The sequence below is a fragment of the Populus trichocarpa genome, chromosome 16, assembly GCF_000002775.5.
Source record: "Populus trichocarpa isolate Nisqually-1 chromosome 16, P.trichocarpa_v4.1, whole genome shotgun sequence".
Classification (NCBI taxonomy): Eukaryota; Viridiplantae; Streptophyta; class Magnoliopsida; order Malpighiales; family Salicaceae; genus Populus; species Populus trichocarpa.
In genome coordinates, this window is record NC_037300.2 from 1,502,161 (window position 1) to 1,519,884 (window position 17,724).

At 33.8% G+C, this 17,724-nt stretch overlaps 3 protein-coding genes across 19 annotated transcripts in view; all 3 read left to right on the forward strand.

Annotated features, from left to right (window-relative positions):
• LOC18108977 (DELLA protein GAIP) overlaps window positions 1-7,945 on the forward strand; it is a 56,722-nt gene extending 48,777 nt beyond the window's left edge. The window contains exon 6 of the transcript XR_008057659.1: window positions 7,800-7,945. The gene's annotated coding sequence lies outside the window, so the exon portion shown is untranslated. The remainder of the gene's footprint in view (window positions 1-7,799) is intronic.
• The window catches only part of LOC7458891 (zinc finger BED domain-containing protein RICESLEEPER 1), a 73,926-nt gene extending 62,582 nt beyond the window's left edge, over window positions 1-11,344 (forward strand). The window contains exons 7-8 of the mRNA XM_052448181.1: window positions 10,735-10,829; window positions 11,166-11,344. Coding sequence (XP_052304141.1) covers window positions 10,735-10,829; window positions 11,166-11,190 — 120 coding nt within the window. The 3' untranslated portion in view covers window positions 11,191-11,344. The remainder of the gene's footprint in view (window positions 1-10,734; window positions 10,830-11,165) is intronic.
• An 831-nt stretch (window positions 11,345-12,175) lies between these two features.
• Window positions 12,176-17,178, forward strand: LOC112324562 (uncharacterized). 17 transcript variants are annotated; one of them, XM_024588168.2, is made up of 6 exons: window positions 12,176-12,599; window positions 12,769-12,852; window positions 13,456-13,769; window positions 14,932-14,982; window positions 15,211-15,361; window positions 16,545-17,178. In XM_024588168.2, exons 2-5 carry the CDS (start codon window positions 12,812-12,814, stop codon window positions 15,312-15,314), a joined length of 510 nt encoding a protein of 169 aa, XP_024443936.1. In that variant the 5' UTR covers window positions 12,176-12,599; window positions 12,769-12,811; the 3' UTR covers window positions 15,315-15,361; window positions 16,545-17,178. The 17 variants fall into 17 exon arrangements, 3 of the variants coding, with proteins under 3 accessions (XP_024443936.1, XP_024443937.1, XP_024443934.1); XR_008057663.1 differs by lacking the exon at window positions 12,769-12,852 and having other exon boundaries at window positions 12,189-12,599; window positions 13,456-13,620; window positions 13,722-13,769; XR_008057662.1 differs by lacking the exon at window positions 12,769-12,852 and adding an exon at window positions 14,266-14,853 and having other exon boundaries at window positions 12,197-12,599; window positions 13,456-14,092.
• The last annotated feature ends 546 nt before the right edge of the window (window positions 17,179-17,724 follow it).

Here is a 17,724-nt window from a genome sequence, read left to right on the forward strand (position 1 = left end):
TCCACACAGAATAACATAAGCTTAGCTTGTTATTTATACACGAATTCAAAACAAGATAATTCAACCTTCAAGTGTGAAGGCGGCTGTGGACGGTGGTGTGAAGGCGGCATGCAGCTGGTGGCTGGCGGCTGGTCGGTGGCAGCTGGTGGTTGCCTTCCTTGACCATCTAGATTGAGTTTAATATTCAACAGAAAGAAGGGCCTGCCTCTAAGGTTGACAATGGATGGAAGAGGCTGTTTAAAAATCAATTAATATTTTAATTTTCTAGAAAATTGGAGTACAAAAAAGAAAACTTGAACTTTCTGTTCGAATGTAATATTTCTCAAAAGTAGTTTTTTAATTTTTTTAATTTGTGTTGAATTTGAAAAATACTTTTTAGAGGTACTCCACAGTTTTTAAATACAAGTTTTTGTTTTCTATTTTTTACTTTAAGAAAAAAAAGGAACAATATAATTTTCTCCTTTATATACATTGCACAAGCATTTTTTAACAATGTAAAAGATTACACACACACACACACACTTAGTGATTACTATAAATTTAATTTTTATTATAATTCTAATATAAAGATTTTTTAAAGTTAATAATATAAATCTTTAATGATAATTTTTAATTTGAATAAAATAAAATTAATATTCTATAATTAGATTATCATAAATATAAAATATTAAGATGATAATTATAAATTATGATTTTGCTTTTGCTTTTGCTTTTTTTTAATAAAAACTACCTGTATTCTTGATTTATTTTTTATTTTTGGAAAAATATATTTTTGTTAATAAAAATGAGCATGTTTTTTAATTTTACATTGAAAAAGGAAAACTAAAAAAATGTTGTTTTCTATTTCTTAACACACCTTAATCCTTTCAGGCTATTATTAAAGTTGTTAAATCTAATTTGATACTTGTTAATTAAATTTAATCTGAAGAGGTTGACTAGGATACAAGAGTTAACCTAGGTTGGTTTTGAGTTAAACTCAACAACACATTAACCTGTTAAATTCATTTGACATGACTTGTTTTTTAGTAACTTTGGTTGACTCATTCACATCCAATTCAAAACCAATTGAGTTAATATTTTGTAAATAAAAAAATTGTTGGTTTAATAAAAAAATTAGTTGATTCGTATCAACTTTGTCACAAGTAGACATCGTGGCGAGCTAGCGAGTGAAAAAGGGATAAAAATGAAAGAAAAAAAAATTATCACCTAATTTTATAATAACTAAATACTTTAATTGGTTTTTCATATTTTCATGTTAAGAGAATTAGTTATGTAATAAGAAAAATAGATATTATATATCATATCAAAGATAAGTTGTATTATTATTTATTTTTAATGAAAAGAAATGTCTTGTGTGCTTTGGAAAATATTTTTCTAAAATGATTTTATTATCACTTTTAAGTTAACTTTTAAAAATAAATCTCATTCAGAGGTTATATTTCTTATATTGATTAATGAATAATAAAATTACGATTAAAATTATGTATTGAACATATATATAATCATCTTTAGGTCAACTTATAATGATAAATCCTATTAAGGTGCTAGCTATTCCATATTGATCATTTGAAAACAAAATCACAACCAAAATTTAGTATTAAAAATATAAATTTTTTATTATCATTTTTAGGTCAACTTCTAAGGATAAATCTCATTAAGAGGTTATTTATCCTATATTAATCCATAAATAATAAAATTATAATGAAAATCCAGTATTGAATATATAATAATAATAATAATAATAATAATAATTTCATTATCACTTTTAGGTAAGTCAACTTTTAAGGTTAAATCCATTGGGTTATCTATCCTATGATGATGGTCCATGACTAATAAAATTATAATAAAAATTTAGTGTTGAAAATATGTATTTTTAATAATTTTATTATCACTTTTAGGTTAACTTTCAAGGGTAAACCTCATTAAGAGTTTATCTATCTTATATTGACCCATTAATAATAAAAATGAGAAAAAAATATATTTTTTAATAATTTTACTATTTTTTTTATCAACTTCTAAGGATAAATCCCATTGAAAGTTATCTATTTTTTGTTAATCCGTGATAAAAATCACGACAAAAATTCAGTATTTAAAATATATAGTTTTAATAATTTTATTATCACTTATAGGTTAACTTTCAAGGGTAAACCTCATTAAGAGTTTATCTATCTTATATTGACCCATTAATAATAAAAATAAGAAAAAAAAAATATTTTTAATATTTTTTTTTTATCAACTTCTAAAAATAAATCCCATTGAAAGTTATCTATTCTTTGTTAGTTCGTGAATAAAATCACGATAAAAATTCAGTATTGAAAATATATATTTTTTATAATTTTATTTCCACTTTTAGTTTAATTTTCTAAGGATTAATCCCATCAAATGGATATTTATCCTATATTGATTAATGGATAACAAAATCATTATTAAAATTTATGTATTAAAAATATATTTTTGAAATGATTTTATTATTGTTTTTATGTAAACTTCTAAGAATAAATTCTACCAGTGAATTACTTATCCTATGTTGATTTATAAATAATAAGATTACGACCAAAATTTATGTCAAAAAACCTAAATAAATGTTCATATTTTTTTAAAAAAACTTCAAAGTGATCTTATTATTATTTTGAGGATTACTTCTAAAATGTTTTTTAGAGGATTCTCTGTAGATGCCCAGACCAGAACCTTGGCGGCAGGTCTGTTGTCTACAGATGACAATCCTGGTTTGAAGAAGTTGCTGTACTCAGTGCTGCTAGCTGGTGGTGTGAATATTACACCACTTTCTTAGTTCGATCCTGTCACAATTTTAACTATATTCGCTTACTTTTGTTTCATGTAGTTGTTACTGTTTGGGACTGGCATTCGCCTATTCATGCTAGCCACCACTAGTTATCTGCTAAACCCTAATTGCAAATTCAGGATGATGACTGAGATCATGTGAACAAGGGGCTATAGGATGGCCATTTATGATCGTTTTAACAAATTTTTGTTATAATTATGTCTGAAGCTGAGGTATTGACATGCTTGCAGTGATATATACTAAAATATCCAATGCTTGATGCTTCTGGAATTGAGAGTTGAATTCCTTGTAATTATTTTGAAGATGGTAGCAGGGCTTGGCATGAGTGATAGAATTATGACAGCTTTTTCAAGGAGGAAAACCAACATCAATCTGGTGAGTTATCCCTGTGAGACAATTGTTGTATGCTGTTTCTTTGCATGGCCATAAGTGGGTAATTTTATTTTTTTTGGAAATTATTACATGATAACATTTTTCACGGATTCCCTTGATCAAATCTTGTTGCTTTCGATGGCCTCTCTTCTTTTTCACGGATTGGTGGGGTGTGCTAAGGCGATTGAAGGTGGTGACTAGGATGTTGCAGATTCACTTTTGGCAGAAATTCAATCTCTGGCTCCTAAAGAAGAGAGCAGATGGACGAGGAAAGTTGTCAAATACTGTGCTGAGGCTCTTGTCCGGCGAGCCTATGGAATTCGCCCTCCATGTACTTTCCCCTCGCTACCTTTGCTATCCGAACCAATCGAATACATATATGACGGGTTTGCTACAATCACCAGTAAACGACTCCACATTATTGACTTCTCCATCATGTTCGATTTTTGGTGGTGGATTTATTTAACTGATGACCTCAAAGAGCAGTATGGTGGCCTACAATCAGTCCTAATAACCAGTATCGCACCGAAACCGTCAAAACACTCTGCCTATCTCCGTCCAAACCGGAAATGGGCTCGGAAGGTTGAGGACAAAAATTTGGAATTGATACTTCCAGTAGTAGAAGTGGTAGGCCAAAGTACCAAAAGGATGTTCTTTTACAAACATTGAAGATGCCTTGTGTTGCTTTAATCACATGGTTCATATGCATCCCCTGCCTCGTATTATCGAATTTAATGATTTTTTATCAGCTCTTGTCAGAATCAAACATTATGGGACTGTGCTTTATTTGTCCAAACAAATTGAATTGCTGCAGATCGAACGTGATGTGTGTCATTTTAGCATTTTGATTAATTGCTTCTGTCGCTTGCAACGTGTGGATTTTGGGTTCTCTGTCTTGGGGAAAATCATTAAGCTTGGTTTTGAACCCAGTGTCATGGTTTTTTCTACTTTAATTAACGGGCTTTGTATTAAGGGTAAAATTGTTCGTGCTGTGGAATTTTTTGATGAGATGGTGGAAAGAGGCTATCAACCTAATCTACATACCTATACCACGATTATAAAAGGTTTGTGTAAGATTGGTAAAACCCCTGCTGCTGTTGGATTGCTCAAGAAAATGGACAATGCAGGTTGCCAACCGAATGGTGTCACATACAGTACGCTTATTGATAGCCTTTGCAAGGATAGACTAGTCAAATAGGCTTTAGATATCTTCTCTGAAATGAAAAGTATGAATATGAAAAGTATGAATACAAAAATATAAAATATGAAGATAGTAATTATAAATTATGATTTTTCTTTTGCTTTTTTTATAAAAACTACTTGTATTCTTGATTTATTTTTGGAAAAATACATTTTTGTTAACCAAAATGAGCATGGTTTTTAAAAATTTTCATTTTCCAAAGAAAACTAAAAAGAAAGAAGTTGTTTTCTATTTCTGATCACACCTTAATCCTTCCAGGCTACTATTATAGGATTCAAAAGCAAACCTAGGCTGTTTTTTTGTTAAATTGAACAGGATATTAGCATGTTAAACATGGCTTGTTTTTTAGAAACTTTGGTTGCCTCGTCACATCCAATTCAAAACCAATTGGGTTAATATTTTGTAAATAAAAAAAAAATTATTTCGATGATTCTGATCCAATGATTTTGTCGCAAGTGGATATTGTAGTGAGCTACCGAGTGAAAAAGAGATGACAATGAAAAAAAAACACTTTTTTTTTATGATAACTAAATACTTTAATTAATTTTTTAATAATTTCTGATTGGAGAGATTGATCATGTAATAAAAAGATAGATATTATTCTGTATATGATGCCTAGAATAAATTGTATTATTATTTGTTTCTAATAAAAAAAATATTTAATGTATCTTAGAAAATATTTTTTTTAAATGGTTTTAGTATCATTTCTACGCCAACTTTTAAGAATAAATTTCATTAAGAGGTTATTTACATTGATGAATGACCTTGCTATTTGGCAGATTGTTGCTCGATACTAAATTCATATTGTGAATAATCACTGGGGTTTTTATGAGTTTAATTAATTAAATTCTAGATTTGTTCTAGATATCATTAATTCGAATAATATAAACTTCAGCTACGTGGGAGAGTGTTACTGGATGATAGTTAGCTGCGGCCTCCTTTCCTAGGTTTTTTCTAATGTAAAAAATGTGTTATCGCGAAGTTAAGTGTTTTTAAGAATTAAAAAGAAATTGACACTCAAAGTTCTTTACTTCACAATTAATTCACCGATCATGGGCATATAAAAGCAAGGAATACCAATTCTTAATCAATGGGTCCCTCCATCATGATTCTGTAAGATTTTTCCTTTTAGTTCTAAGAACCAAACAAGCCATCTCAACACATGCCCTTCCAAGATTGCAACACATGTCCACTAAAGCTACTTTAATTCAGACCTTTTTTAAAAATTGAACAGAGCTGAATGGAATGGAGGTCCAATTGAATGACACTATCTTCAAAGTGAACTGCAGGTTCCACGAAGGAACGTATGCTGGAAGCAAACGGGGTTCACTATAAGAAACGAAGAGTGAAAGAGTCATTTGCTCTTCGATTCCCTTCATCAAATCTTGTCGCCTTCAATGGCCGCTCCCCTGTCTTGCATATTGATGGAGTGTGCTAAGGCGATTGAAGGTGGTCGCTTGGATGTTGCAGATTCACTTTTGGCAGTAATTCAATCTCTAGCTCCTAAAGAGGAGAGCATATGGAGGAGGAAAGTTGTCAAATACTTTGCTGAGGCTCTTGTCCGGCGAGCCTATGGAATTCGTCCTCCATGTACTTTACCCTCGCTACCTTTTCTATGCCAACCGGACAAATACATGTATGAACCTTTCTACGAGTTTGCTACAATCACCAGTAAACATGCCATTGCTGATGCCTTGAATTCGGGATATAAACGACTCCACATTATTGACTTCTCCATCATGTTCGATTTTTGGTTGTGGAATTCCTTAATTAAAGAGCTCAAAGAGCAGTATGGTGGCCTACAATCAGTCCTGATAACCAGTATAGCACCGAAACTGTCAAAACACACTGACTGTCTCCGTCACAACCGGGAATGGGCTCGGCAGTTTGGGGGCACAAATTTGGAATTGAGGCAATTGATATGCAATAGTCCGGATGATATTGTCAATTGTATTTCCAACCTCAGAAGGAAAAGGAAGGATGAGATTGTGGTTGTGAATTGGAATTTTACACTCCACAAATTGCTTGCACAAGATGGGGCAATGGAGCAAGTGCTTTCAAAAGTGAAGGATTTGGGAGCGGACATCATGGTAATTGTTGAGCAAGAAGCCAATCTTAACAGTCCTGATCTTTCGGAGCGGATCGAACAATCATTCCAATACTACTTCACTATTTTTGAGTCACTGGAGAAAACATATAGTACCCCTGTGTTATGGGAGATGTATTTCAGGCGACAAATTGGGAATGTGGTGGAATGTGAAGGCGTTGACCGGGTCGAGCAGATTGAGTCATTTGCTGAATGGCAAAATCGCCTATCTCGGGCCGGGTTTTGTCCAGTTCCCCAACAGGTAGACAATTTGGAGGAGGATCTTTCTTTTTTAGAAGAATTTGGAATCGAAGAGAAGGAAGAGCATAATATCCTGCTACGTCGGCACTGTTTTCCGCTAGCTGTAGCCTCAGTTTGGAAGGTCACTGATCCACCTCAATTCAGTGGCGGTGAATAATCCAATTCCATCCTTTCCTTTCTCTTCTCTTGTTATACTAATTATCCATCAATAAATTCGTTGTGTATTTTCACTTTAGGCTACTGGAAAAACATGTTGACAGGTCTTTACACAATGCAAGATACAGTTGATGACTCAGAAGGGATGGCGAGCTCCTCTGAGTCTGAGGATGATGAAGAAAATGATTCTCTAGTTTGCATAATGGCAGATAGAAACTTATGGTCCACACAGGTATCGTTCTCTGTTTCCGAGACTTAACAAATTTGCTAGTTTTATCTTTATGGCATGGGGAGATTGCAACAACTTCAAATTCGTTAGACATAAATTAGAAACTTACAATATAATTCTGCTTTGATAAATGGCAAAAAAAATCAATCTAAAAGAGTTGGATCCACTGCTTGTGATTTACTTTTTTATCTTTGTGCCATTATTGGTGTCGTTGATCTCACAGGGCTCTTCAATGAATCGAATAGCTGCTTCAGCAAAGTTAAATGACATATTGGAATATATATGTGATCTACATAGGTTACCACTGGCTGTGACATGGATTTCCTATGGCCAAGATGGTAATACAAATTCAAAGGGAAAACGTATTCTATGTATTGATGATAGCGCTTGCTATGTAAATAATTGGTTAATGGATGAATTTGTGGATGAATATGCACGACATCCTCTCGAGGAAGGACAAGGTATTGCCGGAAAAGCACTCCAATCTAATATTCATATCCAGCATGACATTTCCCTGCTTGATCCAGCTGAATTCCCTGATACGAGTGAGGGAATTAGCCGGTACATCAGAATCCATCATGCTGCTTTTGCTATAAGGCTAACAAGTACCCACCCTTGCAAGGATGATTACGTACTGGAATTTCTTCTCCCTATAGACATGACAGACAGAACAGAACTTTTGATAAATAAGGTCTTGCGTACATTGCAGAGGAAATGTTTAAAGTTGTGGGAAGTTAGTGTCAGAGAAGTAAATGAGGCGAGTGGCTCTGAAGTTAGATTGGATGATGAAAGAATGCCAAACATCCCACATGAAGAAACACGCGAGCCTCTTGAACAGGTGCTCTTCTATACTGAATTCATGTCTTTTTTTTCTTGAAGAATGAGTTGATTGCTAAGCATTTTGAATTGATTTTTTTTTTAATTTTTTTTTAAATTTAATTTAATTTTATTTTTATATCAATTTTAATTTTAATTTTTATAATTATTATTTATTTTTCTCTTATAATTTTTTTAATTAAAATTTTTTATTTATTATATTGGATTCTCATTTTTATTTTTATTCTCATTTAACTTTTTAATTTATAAGATTAGTTTCTTATTATTTTAATAAATTTGAAATAAAATAAAATATTAATAAATTATTTTACAGCTTTTTTTTATTATTTAGCTAAACATAAAAAGATATTTTTCAATTTATTTTTTATGACACTATCAAATATCTAAAAATAATTTATTTTTCAAAATTTTACTTTTAAAAAATAAAAAAAATTTACATTTCAGACAGAGCACACGTGTTGTTTGCTATAAGAAATTCTAGCCAGCTCTGGTACCTAGAGGATTGGATTCTAGGTTATTTAGATCCAAAAACATCAAATTAACTCATTTTCATCTAAAAACAATAAAAAAAAACCTTTTAATGAATTTAAAATTAAATATCGAACTAAATAAAAAAAATCTACATGTGATTCGCTGCAAGAAATTCTAGACAGCAGAATTGGGTTCAAGGTTATTAAGACCCAGAAACTCTAAATCATCTGCCTTGTCAGATGGACAGAAAAGACCCTCTGTTTTGGATGGACACCCATCATGTGTCCAATCACAGCCTTCTATGTGGCAGATTTCCTTCCGCAGATTGCGCAAGGGGTGGAATAATTATTGTTCAGTAGATAAATTACATTTGATAATTCGAATATAATAAAATCCATTTTGCCTCCGTTTTGCTTGTATGTTCAACTATTGAAGAAGACACCATCTGCCAATATTATTGACTAGAATTGGCCTTCATGTTGCCAATATCCTACTTCCCTATCTCTTGACAGGACGTCCAAGAACAGTCTGCTATACCTGCACCTGCTCTGAATGGTGAGGATGCATCGCTTAGTGTAGATGGTGGCCTCCAGACTACTAATAAACAAAGAAAGATGTCAGCTGTGTGGGACAACTTCGTTAAGCATACGGCAGAAAACGGGGAAGAATGGGCCACATGTAAATATTGTAAGAAGAAGTATAGAGCAGAAAGCAAAAGAGGAACTTCAAATTTGCACAAACACTTAAAAAAATGTTCGCGAAGCAGACAGGACGAAGAAGAGCAGCAAATCTTGGTTGAGACAGGTGACTTGAGTACTAGCGTCATCCAAGGGAATTTTGTCATAGATCAAGAAAGAAGTCGTCTAGACATTGCAACAATGATTATTAAGCATGGATATCCCTTGGACATGGTTCAACATGAGTTTTTTGACATTTTTGTGAAGAATTTGCAGCCAGTGTTTAAACTTTATTCAAAAGACGAGGTTACAGATGATGTCCTTACTATTTGCAGACGAGAGAAGGAGAAACTCATCAATTTTTTTGATAAGCTCTCTTGTCTCTTGAGTTTAACACTTGAATTGTGGTCATCTACTGACAAAATGATGACCTACTGTTGCTTCACCGTGCACTTCATTGACGATGGATGGCAGCTGAAGAAGAAGATTCTTGCTTTCAGGAACTTACGGTACAACTATGACCTGGGCACTGTACATGAAGTCTTTAAAAGTGTGCTTACAGAGTGGAGCATCAACAAGAACGTTCGCTTCATATTCCTGGATATAACTCCTCCAAAGGATCACATGATTGGAGAATTAAGAAGTAAGGTTTCTGATCAAGCCCCACGTATCCATGGACATCTTTTCTGTGTTCCTAGTTATGCCCAAATTCTCAGCCTCCTTGCTCAAGATGGATTTTCTGAGATAAGGAGTGTGCTTTATAAGATCAGAGAATGTATAGAGTACGTCAACGGAAGCTCACTTAGAAGGCAGAGGTTCCAGGAGGCAATTAAGAATCGGAGTTTTCAGGACAAGGAAATTCCTACTCTAGATGTTCCCGCGAGATGTGACACCACCTTTCTTATGCTGGAGAGTTCATTGGAATTTAGAACAGCTTTTAATCACCTAGAGCAACTCGATGATGATTTCAAAGTGAATCCATCTGCGGAAGAATGGAACAAAGCAACAGCCGTATGTGAGTGCTTGAAGGAGTTCTGCCAGTCAACATGCAATTTTCCAACAAGCAGAGAGGATTATTTCCTTAATGTTTGTGATGTTTGTAAGAATTTGCTTAAGTGGGAACAGAGTGATTATGTATATGTTCGCGCTATGGCAAATAGAATGAAGGGAAAATTTGACGAGTATTGGGGAGAAGCTAGCTTGGCTTTGGGAATTTCAGTAGTTCTTAACCCGTACTTTAAATGGGACATTATTGAGTATGGCTACCCGCAGATATACGGCAGTGATGCTGACTTGCACTTATCCAGATTCCGTTGCGATCTTACATGTGCATACCATAAATATGCAAAGGACATCAGCAATCAGGTACCATCTTCTTCTGCCATGGCTGACGTGGGTCGTTGTACATCATCTGATATTAGTTTCAAAGAGTGGCGCAAGGGTAAGTATGAACGCAACATGGTGCACTCACAATGGAATGAGCTTGATCAGTATCTACAACTGCCTCCGGAGAACTTGGATAAGGATGGTAACGTATTAGCTTGGTGGCAAGACAATGCTCGAAATTTTCCAATACTGGGAAAAATGGCTCGTGATTTCTTAGCAATTCCAGTATCAACTGTCATTTCCAAGTCATCAGAGGTTATGAAGATGGCATCAGTCCATGACGGTGTTCGTCCTGAGATAGCCGAGGCTTTGATATGTGGAAAGGATTGGTTGGACAACCCTACCTGGAAGTAAGTTTTCCTTTTCTTTTTGCTCGATTGAAGTGTGATGCTTTTATATCTCTGCTATCTGTTTATTTATTTCTTCTTCTTCTTTTTTCTTCAGCAATTGATCCAAGTTTGGATCCTCACTGGTAGTTGCTACTTGCTAGTAGTGTGAAATAAGTTTTTCCCAGGTAAACACTGGCCTTCTCTTTTATTTCCAAGAACAAGATTTGTCTGCAGAGTGAAAAATCAAGATGCGCATATAATCTGCAGTCTGCATGAACATTAAAACTAGGCTGGAAAGTAATTCTCAAATGAAAACAAATAGCAAGTAACAAGGTACATTATTTTTCTATGCCGCAGGGTCAACCAGGCTGAGCATATCTGATTTGGATGCTGTAGAAGAATAGTACTGGACATAAGAACCTGAAAGTGACGAAGACTTATTATTTGCTAAATTTTATAGATGTAAGAAATAATTTGAAACTACGTGTGAGTCCGTTTTGGCTTAAAACAAAGCAAGAAATTGATGTTTTTTTTTTTTGTTATTTAATGGTTTTAATATTCTATGTGAAAAATAAAAGAAATTTTTTTTAAAAATATTTTTATATGATTCAATTAAAAAATTATTTAAAAAAACATCATTTATCATAATACAAAGTGCATGTCTATTTTTGAGCTTTAAAAATATATTTTTTATTTTTTTATTTCAAATTAATTTTTTTATTTTTAAATTATTTTGACGTGGTGATATTAAAAATAAATTTTAAAAAATAAAAAAATATTATGTTAATATATTTTTAAATAAAAAATATTTTTAAAAACAATTAACTTATTAAATTGATCAAGGTTTGAGTTGATCTAGTAAAGATGTAAATGAGATTTGTTTGATTTAAAAAAAAAAAAACATTGTTTTTAATTTTTTTTAAATTAAAATAATGTTATTTTCAGTTAATCTAAGTTTGATCTACTTTGATTAGATATATATTAAAAATATATTTGAGAGTATAGTAATAATTATTTTTTTAAATAGATATATAAAAATACAATAAAATAATATTTTTTATTTAAAAAATTATTTTTAATCCTAATAAATCAAAACAAACAAAATAATTACGTCTCATAAGTATAAGTTAGAGAGCGGCCAACATATCGAGGAAGATAATTGAGGTAATGGTAATTTTGTCCCAGTAAAAAACCCAATTAAAAACATTGTATGACTAGCCAAACAATTAACATGTGAGAAGCAAATTTAGCTAGCATTATCCGTCACTTCACCAATTTTTTCTTTATCTATGTTTTTGTTGTTATTTTTTTTTTCAAATTACGAATTTTTCCGATTCCTATTATTATGTTTCTAAATTATTACATGTGATCGAAATTAATAAAAAAAATTATTTATTTTCAGAAAGAATTTAGGTAATGAAATTTTAAAAAATATAATAATTAAAGTACAATTTGATCTAAAATCCCGGATAATTTTAACAATTTAGCCAAATTGTAAAGAGAAAAACAAAGGACCATTTGAAAACGTTTCGGAACTTGAATGAAGGATTTCCTTTCAGTCTTTTTCTCTGGGAGAGAACAAACCAAGGTAGAGCTCACTTTCCTTGTCCAAAAGAACCACCCAGAAATGCCACAGGCAACGTAGACCGGGAAACCCCGCAAACCATAAAGATTGCAGATTTCCTTTCAATCAAAACGAAAATGTCCCTCCTTCTCTCCAATCCTCTCACCTCTCTCTCTCTTCACTTCCCCCACTTTCATCTCCAACTTTGGCCTTCATTGCAACCCCAGGTACCCACTTCTCTAAACTAGTCTCATGTTTGCAGTTTTTGCTATTATGGGCTTTATCGAAGATGCATTTTACGATTTCTGTTTTTGAGCGCTTTTTTGTATAAGCTTATTTGGTTTCACTTCATGCTCACTTGGCCGTTTCATCAAACACTTATCACTTGCCTCCTAGGTTCAACCAGTTCTTGGATGCTCGTGCTTTCTAAATTATTTAGATGAAGACTGGTCTTTTCTCTGTTATAACCACCGATTCAATGTAGGTTTTGCTGAAAATTACTAAATATTTTATCTTTCTCTTGGATTTAGTCTTAAAGGCAGTTACTATAAAGTTTGTTTATTTTGCTGCTGTAACCTATAATTGAATCTGGGTTGTGCTTGAAATTACGAAATATTTTATCTTTCACTTTAATATAGTCTTCAAGACCCATATCTGAATCTTCAATGACCTCAGAACCTTTCAATTCCAGTTTATGTGGCAAATCTGCATACTGCTTTGGCTTCTTCACGGTATGCAGGTGGTGCCAGCCCAAACTATGCTCGAGAATGCTGACAAAGACATTGATGTTGTACTCTCTCCATATTCTTTAACTTCATCTGATTTGCTAACAGAATGGAACAATATCAGCATGCCACAGATTGATTCTTTCTCTAGATCATCAAATTAGAAAAATAAATTAATACATGATTTGTAAATATACGAAACAATCAAAATAATGTTATTTGTGGCTGGTGTTTTTGCTTGCTATTTATGTTAATTTAAGAGGCAAATTTCACCTTGTAATATATATTACCAAAGAATATAAAACATGTTGCTCTTTTACTGTGGATGCTGAGACATTTTGACTGTGGATTGTGGCAGTGTGATACCGGTTTTGCCCTTGGTGAATTCATTGCTGGGTGTTGTTGGGCGGGTGCTGTCTTGGTTTTTGGTTGCTTTCTTTGTTAGGGGCAGGGTGAGGCAGGGGAGCGTCAACCACTTTTTCCTGCTGTGGGCCAGGGCTTCCTGTGGGCATGCAGGCTTTGTGTTCGTGCCTCTTCGTTTTCTAGGGGATTGGATTTCTTTCTTTTGTCATGGTTTGTTTTGGGGGTGTCTCACCTCCCTTCTCTGTTTCAATCTGCCTGCAGAGTGTGCGACAGGGGGGTTATTGCTCTATGGATTGGATGTTGATTTGGGTATGAGCGTTTGATTTGTCGATTTTTAGTTTCTTTGCCTCTGCATTGTCTGCGTTTGGTTTGTGAATTTTTGGTTTCTTGGCCTCTGCTTTCCCTTTTGATGTTGTTGGGTTGTGTGTGGGTTCGTTTCTTTGTGTGTTGTTCTGGTTTGGCATATTTTTTAAAATTGTGGTTGGTTTTGCTTGAGTTATGTCACTTCAGGTCCTGTTTCTTTGTGTATTTGGGGGAATGGCATGCTACTGTTTGATGTCTTTTCTTCTGGTGGGGAGTAGGTAGAGTAGTTTGGATTTGGCGTCCTTCATCAGTTGCATCTTCGTTTTCAGGTCTTTCCCTTTCTTTCTTTTTGGTTTGTTGGGTGCTGTGGCATTGTTTTGCCTTCTTATTGGTTCTTTCAGCCTTCTATTCCTTTTTTTCAGTTTGGTTGGTTTCAGTTTTAGTCTTTTTTATCGTCATTTTAACTGCTTTGTTTTTTCTTTTCCTCTTGATGGCTTATCAGGTTTAGCTTCTGCTCATTGGGCTTGAGCTGGCAGAGTTCCAGTTTTGTGGTCTGCCATGCTGGTTCTTTTGTTGAGATGCTGCTATGACAAGTTTTGAAAATCTCTTATTGCTTTATGATATTTGTCTTGGGCGGCATTCCATGTTGATATGTTTTTGCAGCAGGGATTAGTTTTTATATTCGTGCTGTTGGCTTCTGTTTTGGTTGTCTGTGGTCTGTTGCTTTTAAGGTTATTTGTCGCTGGTGCTTTTGTTTTTATTACTGCTTTGCTGTTGAGGGGGGTTCTGTTACTGTCTGTGTCCAAATATGTTAGGGTTTCTCGTCCGGGGAGGGTGGCTTCCGGGAAACGTGCATGGTAGGGGAGGTTTGGATAAAATGAAAGATCTCGATGCATGATTGTTAGATGGTTTTGCTGTGGATTTGTGTTTTGCTTTGGTGGTCTTTGTGCACATTCTGAACTTAAAGGCCACTTAAAGACCACGAAGGGTCTTCCTAGACTAAGGTTAAAGTGCTTGGTCTGTTCAGAAAACTTTTTTGCAAGGTTCATGTTCTCTTTTCTTTCAAGCTTTGGCCTTTGTCAGTTGCACTGTGAGTTCAGTCATGGTTGATTGTTTAATTGGTTTGCCATTTGTCTTTTGAGGCTGATTTTATTTGTTGTTCATGCAGGGGCCTTTGGTCATCTTTTAAACTTCAGACCCTTCTGCTCTCTGCATCTTGGTAAGCATTGCCCTGGGTTTCTTTCATCTTTTAAGGTTCTGTTCATTTTCTTATTCTGCTATGGGTGTTTTGTTTACAAGATGTTTTTGTTTTATGGTTTGCTGTTTCATTCATTTATCTACCTTTCGTTACATATCTTTTTGGTTCTTTTCTCCCTTTTCAATTGCTTTTATAATGTTGTTACTGTTTTGATTTTTCCTTGTTCTTTTTTCTTTTTTTGTTTGTCAGCATCTTCTATTTTGTTGTCATTTGTTACCATCTACTGTTTTGGCTGTGCTTTGTCCAATAAAAAACTTCAGTGTGGTCGTGTTGTCATGTTCCTACCATTTTAAGGACTGCCTCAATTAAGGATGACCCTGACATGCCCTGATTACCCAAGGTGAGATTTAACCAGCAACAATCATACCCCAATGTTTGAGGCAGGGGATCATGTGTGATCTTATGCATAACTTTCTTCCCCATTTTACATGAATTTCATTGAAATTCTGGTGGCTAGCCTTTCAATAGTATTGCACCGGTGTTGGATTTGAGTGTTTATCATGTTGAACTAAGAGGCTGGCAATTATTTGAATCATGGGACCACTGATTAAAAACTTGGTGAAAATTCCCAATTCCAGTCATAGCTTTTTTTCAGGTTTCCCTTCAATTGAATTTTAGAGTTCAATGCATATTTATGGATGTGGAGCTTGAGGAAATTTCTCTAATCAACAAAAAGACAAACATTGACTTACGAATTTAGCATTTTGATTTAGAAAAAGCATGCCATTCATCACAGAATTTGACATTTTGCTTTAAAGCATGGAGTTTACATTTACTTAGATTTACTTTGGGATAGAACCTCATGACCAGCTTCTCCTAGGATTCTATCCCTGATTTACTTTCTAAACATACCTTAATCCTTTCATGCTGCTATTATAATTGTTAAATCTAATTTAACTTGGCAGATTGTCTAGGATACAAAAGCAAACCTAGGTTTGTTTTTAGTTAAACTGAACAAGACATTAGCCTATTAAATTCATTTGACATGGTCACATCCAATTCAAAACCAATTGGGTCCATATTTTGTAAATAAATTTTCTTTTTGTTTTGATAAAAAATAGTTGATTCACATGTTGATCTAATGATTTTGTCACAAGTGGACATCGTGATGAGCTAGCGAGTGAGAAAAGGATAAAAAAAAAAACTTGCCACCTAGTTTTATAATAACTAAATACTTTAATTGGTTTTTGATAATTTCTGGTTAATTGAGTTGGTTATGTAATAAGAAAAATATACATTACTCTATACATCATATCTAAAATAATAAATTGCATTGTTATTTGTTTTTAATGAAAAGAAATGTCTAATGTGCCTTGAAAAATATTTTTCTGAAATGATTTTAGTATCACTTCGATTAAAATTCAGTATTGAATATATATATAGAGGTTTTTAGGTCAACTTTTAAGAATAAATTCCATTAAAGTGTTATCTATCTTATATTAGCCCATGATAATAAAATTACAACCAAAAATGATTACGTATGGCACTTCCGTGCTTGATCCACCTGAATTCCCTGATGACAGTTACGGAATTATCCGGTGGATCAGAAACTTTCATGCTGCTTTTGCTATAAGGCTAACAAGTACCCACTCTTGCAAGGATGATTATGTATTGGAATTTGTTCTCCCAGGAGGCATGAAAGAGACTTCAGAACGAGTACTTTTGATAAATAAGGTCTTGCGTACCTTGCAGAGGAAATGTTTAAAGATGTGGGAAGTTTGGGTCAGAGAACTAAATGAGGCCAGTGGCTCTGAAGTTAGATTGGATGATGAAAGAACGTCAAGCATCCCACATGAAGCAGTTTCTAGGGTTTTTCATTTCCATCATGCGATGGTGTTTTAGAAGGAAATGGATTCATGACATTGAACCCAACCAGCAATCAAGCAGAAGAAACACACGAGCCTCTTGAATGAGTTGCGCTCTTCATGCACGTCTGCGAAGCTAAGGCTTTTATTTCGATAGGTCTTGTAGTTCTTATGAATGGGTGAGATTGGAAGGGGGGGACCAAAATAACAAAATGCGGCAAATATGAGTGATGTACAATAAGTTTCGAAAACATTTACTTTGGTCCTTTAATTTAAACAATCATGTAAATTATACAATTTCGATCCCTGTAAATTATCCAATTTTATTTTGTACAGAAGTTTATTTTTGTTATTTTTTGAACTCTGGTTGAGAGAGCGATAAAAGAGAAATTTATTGATAGTATCAATTTAGGCTATTAAAATGAGGTATTTTTGTGTCAAATTATTCTATCTGATAAGAGGAGTTAATATTAGGGGAACGTTTAGGAACGCGGCTGCGGCTGCGTTCCTAAAAAATTAAAAAAAAAATTTTTTACTAAAATTTAATATGGTTTGTACGTTTTGGATCGTTTTGATGTGCTGATGTCAAAAATGATTTTTAAAAAATAAAAAAAAATCATTGGCATGCATTTTGGCACGAAAAGTTATTTGAAAAGCACCCGCAACCACACTGCCAAACACGCTCCTAGGTGTTAATGTTGCCCACATCCTACTTCCCTATCTCTTGACAGGACGTCCAAGAACAATCTGCTATATCTGCACCTGCTCTTAATGGTGAGAATTCATTGTCCAGTGTAGATGGTGGCCTCCAGAGTACTAATAAACGAAAGATATCAACTGTGTGGGACAGATTCGTTAAGCATCGGGGAGAAAACGGGGAAGTATGGGCCACATGTAA

Excerpts from the sequence above, each read along its gene's own strand:
- LOC112324562 (XM_024588166.2), top strand. The coding sequence starts at position 12,812 with ATGAAGACTGGTCTTTTCTCTGTTATAACCACCGATTCAAT. Across the intron at positions 12,853-13,455 it reads GTTATAACCACCGATTCAAT|TGTGATACCGGTTTTGCCCT; the intron begins GTAGGTTTTGCT and ends GGATTGTGGCAG. Across the intron at positions 14,983-16,651 it reads CTTCTGCTCTCTGCATCTTG|GAGGCATGAAAGAGACTTCA; the intron begins GTAAGCATTGCC and ends TTGTTCTCCCAG.